The 13,053-nt window shown below is 29.6% G+C and overlaps 2 protein-coding genes across 2 annotated transcripts; one reads left to right on the top strand and one right to left on the bottom strand.

Annotated features, from left to right (window-relative positions):
• The first annotated feature begins 510 nt into the window (after nt 1-510).
• On the top strand, nt 511-1,965 carry LOC110603413 (pentatricopeptide repeat-containing protein At1g55890, mitochondrial). Its single transcript, XM_021741138.2, has one exon. The coding sequence runs from the start codon at nt 554-556 to the stop codon at nt 1,793-1,795; it is 1,242 nt and encodes a 413-aa protein (XP_021596830.1). The 5' UTR covers nt 511-553; the 3' UTR covers nt 1,796-1,965.
• Nucleotides 1,966-7,678: 5,713 nt separating this feature from the next.
• Nucleotides 7,679-10,163, bottom strand: LOC110603115 (probable terpene synthase 13). Its single transcript, XM_021740797.2, has 7 exons — nt 9,950-10,163; nt 9,583-9,844; nt 9,134-9,509; nt 8,834-9,052; nt 8,614-8,752; nt 8,275-8,523; nt 7,679-8,188 (listed from the first exon to the last, which is right to left on the bottom strand). The coding sequence occupies exons 1-7, from the start codon at nt 10,103-10,105 to the stop codon at nt 7,898-7,900; spliced, it is 1,692 nt and encodes a 563-aa protein (XP_021596489.1). The 5' UTR covers nt 10,106-10,163; the 3' UTR covers nt 7,679-7,897.
• Nucleotides 10,164-13,053: the final 2,890 nt, after the last annotated feature.

Below are 13,053 nucleotides of genomic sequence, written 5' to 3'. Positions count from 1 at the left end.
ATAGAATAATTTTTCTTTAATGGGAAAGTGGAAAATGCATGAGTTACCAGAGTAGGGAGATAATATTCTGTGGCAGTCAAAGTGCATTTTTATTCTTCAAGCCATCCATGGCCATGCTAAATATGTGTTAATGTGTTATGTGGTCCAAAAAGATGCAAAGCCAAGCTTTTTATGGAGCTTATATCTAAGCAGGTGTTTCTTCTTGGGTTGGAATTTGAGCTTTTATCTATCTTCACAAATCATATAATTGATTTTATTCATAAAGAAATACAATTAAGCCAGCTTTTTACTTGCATCACATAGTACAGGCGAATCCAAAATTGATAAATTATTAATTAAAATTTTAATTATATATTTATCTATAATTATATTAATTAAAAAAATCGAATTAATCTAAAAATAAATATATTTAAATAAATTTTAGAGATATTAAATTTTCCTCGTCAAATTTTCAATTTTCTTTTAAACAAAAAGATTTAATTATTTTTCGGATTAATCAATAATTTATGTCGTGTTAAACGTTTGAGCCGCTCTCCCTCTATTGAACCCTGGAATGCTAGCTGCTTCACCGAGGTATACCACTACCAGAGCCAGGAGGCTGAATCCATTAATCCAGAAAGTAATGTCTACATATCGCATCCTACGCCGCACGTTCTCATCATCTGTCCAGCTTACCACCAGCACCGCCACCGCAACGGACACGGCCTCCGCATCCGCGTCTATAAAATCCCCATTTACTGTTCTCTACGAAGAGCGCAACTTGAAGCGCCTCGTGCAGAAATTCAAAAAATTTTCTGAAAACAACCGCTTCCGGACCCATACCGACATTTATGAAGGAATTGTTAGCCGCCTCGCCGCTGCCAAACGTTTTCGTTGGATCGAGGAAATCCTCGAGGACCAAAAGAAGTATAAAGATATATCCAAAGAAGGTTTTAATGCGCGTTTGATTGCACTTTATGGGAAATCAGGCATGCTCGATAATGCCTACAAAACGTTCGATGAAATGCCCGGGAGAAATTGCAAAAGGACGGTATTATCCTTCAATGCGCTGCTGGCAGCGTGTGTCAACTCCCGAAAATTTGACAAGGCTAATGATTTGTTTAGGAAATTGCCAAAGGAATTGGATATTGAACCAGATTTGTTCTCATATAATACAGTTATCAAGGCATTTTGTAAGATGGGTTCATTGGATTCGGGGATTTCGTTACTTGCTGAGATGGAGCTGAAAGGTGTGCAGCCTGATTTGATTACATTTAATACTCTTCTAAATGGGTTTTATGCAAATGGGCAATTTGTGGATGGCGAGAGGATATGGAGTCAAATGGTGCAGAAGAATATTTCTCCTGATATATGGAGTTACAATGCAAAGTTGCTTGGATTTGCACTGGAGAAAAGAACAAAAGATGCAGTCGAGTTAGTTGAAGAAATAAAGGATAAGGGGATTAAGCTTAATGTTGTTAGTTGCAATGCTTTGATTAGAGGGTTTGTTAAAGAGGAGAACTTGGAAGAAGCCAAGCGTTGGTACTCTGAAATAGGGAATAGCGAATGTAAACCCGATAAATTCACATTTACAACATTGATTCCTTTTGTATGTGAGAAGAATGATTTGGGGTTTGCTTTTGAGCTTTCGAAAGTTATCATCAGCAGGAATTGTTTGGTTGACAGGGCATTGCTACAGCGTGTGGTAGATGGATTGGTGAAGAAGTCAAAGATTGAGGAGGCAAAGGAACTTGTGCAGCTTGGGAACGACAATGGCTACTGTCGCTACAAGTTGATGCTGTCATCAGATTATTAGTGCAATAGCCTCTTTGTTCCAATTTTCCTATCGTGTAAGTTGAATAATTTATTGTGCTATTATGAAATTTTGAGAGAAGAAATGAGGTTGCTGTGCCAGAAGAAGATAGGAACGAACTTGGGCAATATAAAATTTGCTTTCAAATATTAAATGAAAAAAAAAAAAAAAAACTGACATAGTTATTAGTATCTGTTCAACTTTTAACTATTAAATTAAGACAATACATATTTTTTTAAAATTAGTATTATTATAGAGATTACTTTCTAACACCTTATACAGTAAAGGTTAATTTATAACAAAAGTTACTGAGTTTTAACAAAATTCATAATTTAGTTTTAATTTTTTTTAAATAAAATAGTCATTTGTTAAAATTTATTGTTAAATTATAATAATTTAATATTTCAAATTTATTTTTTATAACAGTTTAATACTTGTAGTTTTAATAATTTGTAATAATTTAATTTTTATAATTTTAATATTTGTAATAATTTAATTTTTTTAAATTTAAATTGACTTTTTCAATAAGAATTGACTAACAGTAAAAAATAAAAGAATGACTTTAATTATAAAATAAAAAATTAATGACTAAATTATTTATTATTAAATAAACAGAAATTAAATTATAGGTTTTATTAAATTTGAAGAATTATAAGGTAAATTATGCTACGATAAACAATGAATTATTATGGGTGAAATTTAAATACTGTCCTGCTTCCTCTCATAGCTATTTAATTTTAAAAATAGAAAAAATTCACTTTTTATTTATGAGAAATTCAATTGTTGATTTTTTTATTTTAAAAAAAATTAAAATATTTTTAAAATATTAAAAAATTTACTAATTAATTTTTTTCATTAAATATTTTATTATTTAATTCTTATATTATAAAAAAAATTACTGATTAATTCCTCAAATTTATAAAAAATTTATTAATTAGTATTTCCATAATATCTTAATTTTTTTTTCAATACTCACTGACTAAAAATAATAGATGAATTAATTAATAATTTTTTTTTAAAATTTCAAGAACTTTTTAATATATCTTTTAAAATTAAAAAATTAATTATTTTAAATTTTTTTATAATATATATTAAATAGTAATTTTCTCCTAAAAATATTATTGATGGAAAAAATTTATTAGTTACACTCGATTTAAAAAAAAGAAATAATTAAATTAATTTATTTTAATTATTAATATTAAATTGAAGTTAATAAATAAATAATATGTAGTAGAATTTAAATATTTACATAATTATTTTTAAATAATCGGATTCTAATCCGATTGAATTTAAACCGTGATCTCTTAAATTTATAAAGAACTCTAAATTATTAATGATCTAAAGTGTATTGAATAACAACTCTAGTTATCAACACGAATAAAATATAAATTCTTAAATCGGAATATAATAGTAGAGGACAATTTAATCTAATTATTATTATTATTATTATTATTATTTTACCATATAACTTAAAACTGTCTTAAGGAAGCTAACATGGTGGCCAATAGGTTGGCAAATTTGGCTGAGACCCTCCTCATAGCATGAAAAGAATTTCATTTAACCTAGGGTTGTTGGATTAATCTTTCTTCAAATTAATGAGGATATATTATTATTTAACTTTTAAATATTTTCATTACTCATAATTTCATCAATTTAATTTGATAATTACATTCATATAATTGTAAAGTAAATGGATTTTTTTTTTCCAATTTGATGTTAGAAAGCAAAACATTTTGGCAATTTAGGTCATAAACGAAATTATTTGTCAATTTAGGGTTTAACCGATCATGTGGCGGTCAGACAAGACCTCAACGTGCACGAGCGCCAGATTTATATTTTATTTTTTTTAAAATTAAAATTTGGTGTTTTTTTATAGAAACGATTAAATGAACGCAACATTTATCAGTCTGACTTTATATGATTTTTTTAAATATTAACCTAAAGTTTAGCCATAGACTTATTTTATGAGTCATTTTTATTTATTAAAATTTTAATTTAATAAATATTTTTTTTAATATATTGAAAATTTTTTATTTAATATAATTTATTTAATTTTCTTCTCTTTCTCTCTAATTTAATGTTTTTAATTCATCAATTATTTCATAACTTTCTATTCATCTTAGTTAAATTAGATATTTATAATGAAAAATAATAATAAAAATATGATGTAATCAAATTTAATTTAACAAATAATATTGATAGTAATAACAATTAAATTAAATTTTACAAAATTGATAATAAATATTAAGGATACAAATGTACATAATTTTAAAGTTTTTTTCTATTTATAAAATTACTTTAGATTTTCTAATGAAGACGAGTATAAAAAATATTTTATATAGCCATGTAAAGTGATTAAGTTAGCATAGATGATAAGATAATGAGTTAATGTATTTAAATTATTAATTACAATTATGCAATTTATACGTATTACTTTATATCAGAAATATAATTATGAGAAGTATGTCAGACAGATAATAAATGTCTCCTTACACGACATTGATTTTGTTATTTAGCGAGATAATAAAACATAAGAAAATTATAAATTTTATTTTATCTGTACATAAAATTATGAGTTCAGAAAAATTTATAATACAAGATGTCATCTCAAAAATATTGAGAATAATAGTAAGAAATTATTGTATTTACAATGAGATTCTCATGTGAATAAGTCTCATTATCTGTCTTAACAGTTAAGTCAAGTGGAGTTCTGTTTTAAATGAATAGATTTGAGAACTCAAATTTAAACATTAAGTATACTTAAATTATCATCTATACAGTATTTTAAATAGAGACATTATATGCTCCATGATGAATGGAAGAGATATTATAGCATGTGATTCATGCCACATGTACTTGTGACCAATGATGGGAGAACAAACGCTAATCTCTACTTATTAATATGTGAGGTCATAAAGATTATAAGTAATCTTTACTAAAACACTTAGAACTTTCATATGTTACTTAAAACTTAATTTAATATGTGCTATCTTAAGATATTATCATATGATTATAAATTATGCGATCTGACAAGATATTTTTAAAAAAGCAAATTGAATTAAGATTGAGAGTATCGAGATGTGAGAAAGATCATATGGAAGTATCATATTAGTTTTGTGTTTATTGACCGGTCAATTATGTTTATCTGTAGATAAAATATAATTATGAACATAAAAGAAAACAATTGAGATTATAAGAATATTCAATATGATATATGATTTAGGTTATTGCATACTACAACTATTATGAATTTCGCCATTCAAGTGGTTATATTACCCTAACAGACATATAATATTTGAACTCTCGAAATATACATAGGTTACACAATCTATTTATTAAATATAAAAATTACAGTGTACATATCACATATCATCATATCCTATTATGTGTGGGTGAAAGATGAAAGAAATTATACACCCAAGCTAAAAATAAAAAGACCGAAATAAGATTTTATGTCTTATTTTTGATAGCCCAATTTTAATTTATTTTATATAAATTAAAAAAAAACATATATATATATTTTGAATTTTAAATTTATTTTGGCAATTACATGGCAAAAGCCATGTAATGGCATCGGAAAGAGTGGTGGGTTCTCTTTAACGAGAGTTAACCAATAAGAAAAAAAACTCTCTATTCTCTTTTGATTCTCTTCCCTAGTTCTTAAGAAAAATTTCTTACCTTTCGAATATTTTTTTTCTGTTCTCTCTCAAAAGGTTTTATTAAAGTAGATTGATTTGATGAGAGAACAAAAAGTTTATTCTCATATTATTTTTACTGTTAAGCTATTTCCTGTAGATGTTGAGCTATCTCCTAAATGCATTGGGTGACCTTCTGTTGTTCTTATATGTCGATCGTAAAATATGAGGATATTCAGATACTGCAATTATAGGTAACTCTTAAACCGTAAATTATATGCATATTTTATAGGATATAAGTGATTATATATAGACTATATAATATAAGATAAATCGTAATTTATTGTTTAATTATTTTAATTTTGGAAAATTTGTGGATTTTTCGCCACCAACAAACAAGTCTTTTTGAGACTCTATTATCCAAGCCATATAAGGATACGATTTTCTATAGCTATAAAAGAGAAACGCTCTCGGTGCGAAGATCTCTCATAACTATTCATCATTTTCACTAAATATTTCTTAAACTCGTCATTAACTTAAGTATTAGAGGTGTTGTCTGTTAAATAATGTTTGTGCTATATTTGTTTTACAAATCTGAATCCAATAAAAGAGCTGGTGAATCCGAATCCAACAAAGGAGCCAGTGTTTGCATCTATAATCTCTGGTTTTAAAAAGAGGTAGATGGACCGTTACCTTTGAATAAATAAATTAGTGTGAATGGGATTTTGAAACTTTGAAGAAATTTGAACCAGCTTGAAGATTTGATTAAAAAAAAATTAGCTTGAAGATCATGGACCATTGTCACAGCTCATGTATGAAAATTAATTATCGGTCCACTGAAAAAATACTCATTGTATCCACAGAATTTTCAAGATAATAATTAGAGGTGACATGAATTGTGATAGAACTAAATATTTTTTATAAAAATAAATTTTCATTTAGTTGAAATTTTTCATTATGTTTTAACACCTAAATTGACAGATGTTGTATTTAGTGTAACAAAATTTTCATTATGTTTAAAGAAAATATTTATGATACAACTAAATATTTTCATTAAAAATAAATTTTCATTTAGCTGGAATTTTTGTGTTCGTAAATTTATTTATATTATAAATGATTTTTTAATTTCATTTGAAATAAAATTACATACGAAATTTATATAAAAATACATTTTTTTCTGTTTATAAATTGAATTATAAACAACTTTCATAATTTACAAAGGAATTTTTTTAAAAAAAAATTAAATTCTTTTAATATAAGGTGCAATCAATTCTTCGTTCTATATATGTTGGATCATTTGTAACCAGTTCTTGAATTTTAAGCCAAGTTATAGGAGATCCAAAATTTTCTCAATCACTTTGAAGAGCTGTCCATTTGCAATAAGATTTTCATGTAAGATTAGCAAACTATTTTATGTTAAGACATTCTATTCATAGTATGATTTTTAGGATAAGGAAAAAAATTACTTAAATTCCATTTATTATAGACTAAAAAATATAAACATGTAACTCCTATATAATTTTTACACTGACAAATTCACATATTTTATAATGGAGGAAGGGGTCTAGGTAAGAAATATTCGGATGATGTTGAGATTCGAATTGTTACGAGATCATGGCACCTGACTTGGGCGAAACGATTTTGAGAGAGTAAATGATCCGGCTCTAAGAATGAGGGTGGAATAAAAATTATAGAGTTAGATAATATATTTAAAGAGGTTAAGGTTGCAATTGCGAGTGAGTAAGAGATATTTTAGAAAACAAAGAAGATGGTCTCTGTTTTCATCAAGTAGGGTTATAAATACCCGTGGTCGTACATAGCACATCTGTCGCACATCCATTCTGAAAGAATAATTGCAATTTTAACAAATTTTTTAGACGGCTCATTAATAATGGACGGTTGAACTAAATATAAAAATATTTAATCGATTAAGACCATATTTTCCTTGATACACATGCGGTGTAAGAACTGTTATAACATATATATTTTAAATCTCGTCCAGATGCTAGAGATTGAAGGTTCGATACTTGTTACCTAAGAACTTTAAAATTTGAGGTGTTGGTGTCAAATTGGATCACGAAGTTCGGTCCAAACTTATCAGGCAATTGAAAGCCCGACAAGTCCCTAGAGTTGTACCCTAGAGATCTTGTACATGATCTAGTAGGAAATTATATTTTATATGTTATGGTGCCCGTATGACTTTTCTTTTTTTATAAATGAAATGCCCTTAGATAATAATACCATACTCAAATTTGATCACTTAAATCTTTTGATTTTTTATATACTTTTAAACAAAAAAGAAAAAGATTACAACAATACACAGTGATGCGTGAACTTCCATTATAGTACAAGAGAAACTATTGCAAGATTCGAAGAAAGACTAGCTACACGTTCTTATTTTACTTTCTTATACTATTCTTAGGAATTATTATTACCCATGAAATTGGCGCAAAATGTCACGTCTGCTGTTCTACTGGGCTATAGTTTCTGTGAGCAGAGAATCGACAAGGCATTCAAGAACAGGAAGCCGCTGGTTGTTGTCATAATTATACATCAAGGGGACCATCCTTGCAAGATTCAGACAAGCATCAGTGAAATTTGACGAAAATGGCTTCCTAAATAGACATTCCTTGTTCAGCTGTTTCCATGCATCTGAAATCTTCTGGTTTACGTGCTTTCTTGCATTTTCCACCCCACATCCTTCATTTTCCTTCATATAATATTCTATGTATGATCCATCATGTCCATCTTGACCCTCATCCTGCATTTTTTTTTAAATTTACATATTAATTAGGATTAAATAACAAATGAAGAAGGAATGAACAAGTGAAGTAGGAAATTAATTACCTTAGCACTTCCCAGATCATCCCAGAGCCGAAGAATTGTAGCTAAAGAAGATATTATAGGTGGATTACTGTCAATCAACTCAACAGCTTCTCTGGTTAAACCATGACCCAGAAGAAAGAAAATGTGAACTATAACCACATGTGCACCTGAACTCACAATCCCATTCTCCAAGTATTCTTCAGCACTCGGCAATTTCCCAGAAGCAAACCATCTTCCTTCTACTAGAAATGCATCGCACAAAATTCCCCACTGCAACAATAATCCAGAAAGACAACTAGTGATTAAGCTTAATTGTGGAAAAATTTATATTTAAATTTTCTTGCAAACTTTATTATATACCGTTTTACGTAGAGAGTCTACTGGGTTCCAGCCATGCTGCTCGTAGACTTTGTAGCTAATTTCATTAGTAACGTTATCGAGAGCCTTGAAGCATGTCCTCATATATTGTGGCAATTGTTCGGTGGTAGAAATGTCCCATCTTTATATATATGAAAAGATTAAATTAATTACTCATCAACTCCATATCTCCTTTTGGTTTCTTATATGTAATAATTATTACCTTTTGATAACTTCTGTAAATAATACGAGTTCATCGAGAGTTCCTTGAACGTCAAAAATATCATCTATTAGGTAAACAAAAGATATGGATTTTGTAAGATCTAGCCTCTGCTCTGACCAGCTTGGATCTTTAAAAGCTGCCATGGACCATATGTGCCATTTTAGTGGCTGATTTCTTGCGAACTTTAGCTCTTTGGATAATCCGAGGTTTTTCCACCACCTAAAATATTGACCAAAAAAACAAACTGGAATTGGTGGAACATGCATGGCTTTGCAAAATACGTGTCAGGACAGTTATTACCTTGATATTTCAAGAATTTCTTGTTGGTATTGAGATTGGACACTCTTAAAGTCTAACTTAGCAAGTTGTTGCAGTTCATTCATCCACCCATTTCCTCCCTGAAAATCAGTAATGAAGTGTTTGGCCATGAACCTGGCCAAGCTTTTGTGATGTGGGTACTCCAGCGTCTTCTCTACTGCTCTAGCTTGATTATCGTCAAGCTGTGTCACCCATGAATTTAGAAGCCGGTAGCTATAGTCTCCAGCTTCATCAAGTATATGATCTTCTCCTCCTATACTCAGCTGTGAAGCTTCATATAATCCCAATAGTCCCTTGACGTCATAATCTAGATTCTGCTTGTATTTGCCCTCCCTGTCTTTGAAGTTGTCGAAAACTCCTACATGCCATATATCCATTAATTAGAACGTAAATAACGAGCAAATTAATTCAATAACAGAAGAACCGCCAACCTGCAAGGACATGGTATCCCGCTTGTCTCAACAGTCGAAAGCTAAGGGCAGCCTCATGAAGATCATTATAATTATAAGTGCTATGTATCATATAATGCCTTTTCAGAAATGAATCAATTTCATCTTGGAAATGATACTCAATGCCAAGGCGTTGGATGGCATCAACCATTGGCAGACATTCAAATGCATCTTCACCCTCTTTGTTTAGCATGTGCTTTAATGATCTCAACTTTTTCTGATGATTCTTGATGTCAAAATCATCCTGCAAGAGAATAGAAACAGGATTATGTATAACAACTCCAACAAAGTAACTAAGGAGTTTGGCATAAAAGAGAGCAAATGATGGAAAAAGTGTGTGTATATATACTTCATTAATGCTGGGCTGTTGATCATCTTGATAGATCAAGTGATTTGAGACAGTAGAAGGCAAGATGTTTTCTTGGGTGAAGCTCCATTTGTCAGGAGTTTCTGGAGGAGATGGAATGGGAGATGAAGTAAAGGTTGCTTTAGAAGACAAGGCCATTGTGATGAGAGAGTTTTGAAATGTCTCAGTAATGCATGAATATATTTAATCCAAGCAACTTAATTTATAGGATTCTGTATGGGAGAGAACTTCCTTATATATTCTCATATCATAAAATATCCAGGGAAAATTGACCACCAACGTGTTGCTCATTGTATTTGTCATTTTTTTAAAACTTCAAACATCAAAGTTGGCACGTAATTTTTTAATAAAAGTCTACTTTCTTGGCTTATGAAAGGGAATAAGGCAAAGAAATGAATGGACCACAGCGCATTCGTACCTTCTTTTGCTTGCTCTCCACATGAATTTAAAATATATAAATATAATTTTTTTCATAAGAGAGTTATATTTATAATAAATTAAGTTCATCTAAAATTTTTTTATTTAAATAAAATATTAAAAGCCAAAGTAGCAGTTGGTTAATTTTGTACACATTGCCTACAAACGAAATTAGTAATGCAAATTTAAATTAATTACACCGGACAGGTGAACGGACAAAGGATTATGTGGTTGATAACTTTTTACAGACAAATAAATCAATCGATCACTTAACAGTCTTTTATCGGTGTTCCCTTAATTGTACAAAATTGTACAAAATTATTGCTGGAGGACGAAATATTCTGTCCTTATTTGGATTTTTCTTGGTACGAACGTATTATAATTAAAATTTTAAATTAATTTATTTAATCAATTTTTTCAATTTAAATTAAATATCATTCAATATATCTTATTTTTTTATTAATTAAATAAAAAATTGATAAAAATACCCTTTTAATTAAATTACTTTTTTCATCTGTAACTTATATATATTGAAATTAAAATATATGTTGTTTGACTTTTTCATTAAGTTTTGAATTTAAAGGACATTTAATACATGTTGTACATGCTAAAAATAAGTGATGAAAAAAGTAATTTAATCATAATAAATTTAGATTACATAAATCGATTTCATTGTCATTTCCTCATTTAGCATTTAGAATATGAACGCAAGAAAATTAAAAAATAAAGTATGAGTAAAAAACAAAGAAAGTTATGAAATTCTCCAAAATGTCCATATCACGGTTGTTGTAATGTATTGCTCATATTATTGTTGATATTTCTTTGCATAGAATACAATAATTTCGGTATAGAGATCTATTAAAAAAAATTATGGAAATTGAAATAATTCAAGAGCCATATGAAAAAAAAATCTTATCCATTGTTTTAAAAATTACATTAATTTTTAAGTAATTATAGTGATTATTTTGATTTAGCTACTATATATTTATGAAAAATAATTTATATTTAAAAAAATATTTTTTTATAAAATATTTATTTTTTTAAAATTTTAATTTAAAAAGTAAAATATATTAATAAATTTATATACATATATTTATATAAAATATTTAAAGTACGAAAAACGATTTGATTTTTCTTTATAAATTTTTCGAGTGTTTAGTTTAATGTGAAAAGTATTTTTTAAAAAATATCTAATTTTATAATTTATTTTTTAAATTTATATTATATAAAGTGTGGGAAGGAAAATAATGGATTTATTTAAATAAATATTATTAAATTTAATTACTGATATAGTCAAAAAATAAAATTGTACTGTGATTAGTTAAAACTTGTAAGAAAGTGAATGTGAGGTAGTGGTGGATGCACTTGGCAATCACTTCGACACTCAAATCAGTATATTGAAGAATGTGGGAATCCGATGGATTGTTTAGAACTTGAATAATGTAAGAACATAGCGAATCTTTACCTGTATAATATTTCTCCTTTTATAATGTAAGAAAATGTAGATAAATATAACATTCCTCTAATAATCCGGTGATGATGTGGCGGATTGCCTGATAAGGGATATCGCCAGGGGATAAGTCGGTGATCCAGCGATTATAGGCGTAATGGGGATACGCTAGATTGTACTTGATAACGGTAATTTTGTGTGAAGGCTCGATCAATCCAAAGGAGGGCAAGTCTTGGTTATGAACTGGGCGTTATGGTGTCCGAGTCTTCCTTTTCTTAGGTGGGATCGCGTTACCAAATTATCATATCCTTGTCACGTAGACCTATCTTGTGGTGTCAGCTCACTGCCTATTTTGAACGAGTCTCATGTAGCATCAGAGGTCCCCTGCTAGTTTTCGATTCTTTAGATTTAAATGTGATAGTTGTCTTCATGATCTGGGTCATGTGGCTTTGGTTGTCCGGACTGAGCGCATGATGTCCTTACTTTCTTCTTACTTGCCCTGCTGACCAGTCAAGTCTGAGATCTTGTTTGACGAAAATTGATTTGAGTAATATAGTAATGCTTTGACGAGTTTTCGGCCTCTCTCTAACCCTAGAGATTATCCAGGCATCTTCTAGCCCTTGGCCTTTTCCAGTCTTACCGAGCTTCCGGGTATTTTTTAGCCTTGGCGTACTTCCAAGCATTTTCTTGCCTCCGACCAGCCTGACGTGCTTTCGGACATTCTCTAACATTTGGCAGCTCCCTGGATTTTTATAGCTTTGACAGACTTCTTGGCCTTTTGCAGCCTTGATGGGCTTCTGAGCATTCTCTTGCCCTGATCAGTCCTAATGAACTTTTGGTAATTTTTCTGCTTGCAAAAAGTTTTATATTTTCAAGAGTGATTGTAAGAGCAGCGACACATGCCTGTGATTCTCTATGTAAGATGGAACTAATGCTCTTGGTTACATGGCCTGGTTCACACCCGCCTTGAGACTTGGACATCAAATACCTTAGAAACTTATTGTAAAGTGAGGATAACACCCAGTAAGTCAGCCTGGCGTGTATCCGCCTTGCAGCCTGGCATGAAATGCCTTGAAAACTTCTCGTAAAGTGAGATTAATACTCGGTAGGTTGGCCTGGTGTATACCCGCCTTGCAGCCTAGCATCAAATGCCTTAGAAACTTTTTGCTTTACAGCCTGACATCAAATGCCTTAGAAACTTCTCAGGATAATACCCGCC

The sequence above is a fragment of the Manihot esculenta genome, chromosome 16 (genome assembly GCF_001659605.2).
Source record: "Manihot esculenta cultivar AM560-2 chromosome 16, M.esculenta_v8, whole genome shotgun sequence".
NCBI lineage: Eukaryota > Viridiplantae > Streptophyta > Magnoliopsida > Malpighiales > Euphorbiaceae > Manihot > Manihot esculenta.
This window is presented reverse-complemented; position numbering and strand designations above follow the sequence as displayed.

What these genes read in the sequence shown, in the direction of transcription:
- LOC110603115 (XM_021740797.2), bottom strand. Translation starts at nt 10,105, where the DNA reads ATGGCCTTGTCTTCTAAAGCAACCTTTACTTCATCTCCCATTCCATCT. An exon ending in GAAATTCTTGAAATATCAAG is followed by an intron (nt 9,053 to 9,133) that starts GTAATAACTGTC and finishes TCAATATTTTAG; the next exon opens with GTGGTGGAAAAACCTCGGAT. An exon ending in TTTACAGAAGTTATCAAAAG is followed by an intron (nt 8,753 to 8,833) that starts GTAATAATTATT and finishes ATATATATAAAG; the next exon opens with ATGGGACATTTCTACCACCG.
- LOC110603413 (XM_021741138.2), top strand. Translation starts at nt 554, where the DNA reads ATGCTAGCTGCTTCACCGAGGTATACCACTACCAGAGCCAGGAGGCTG.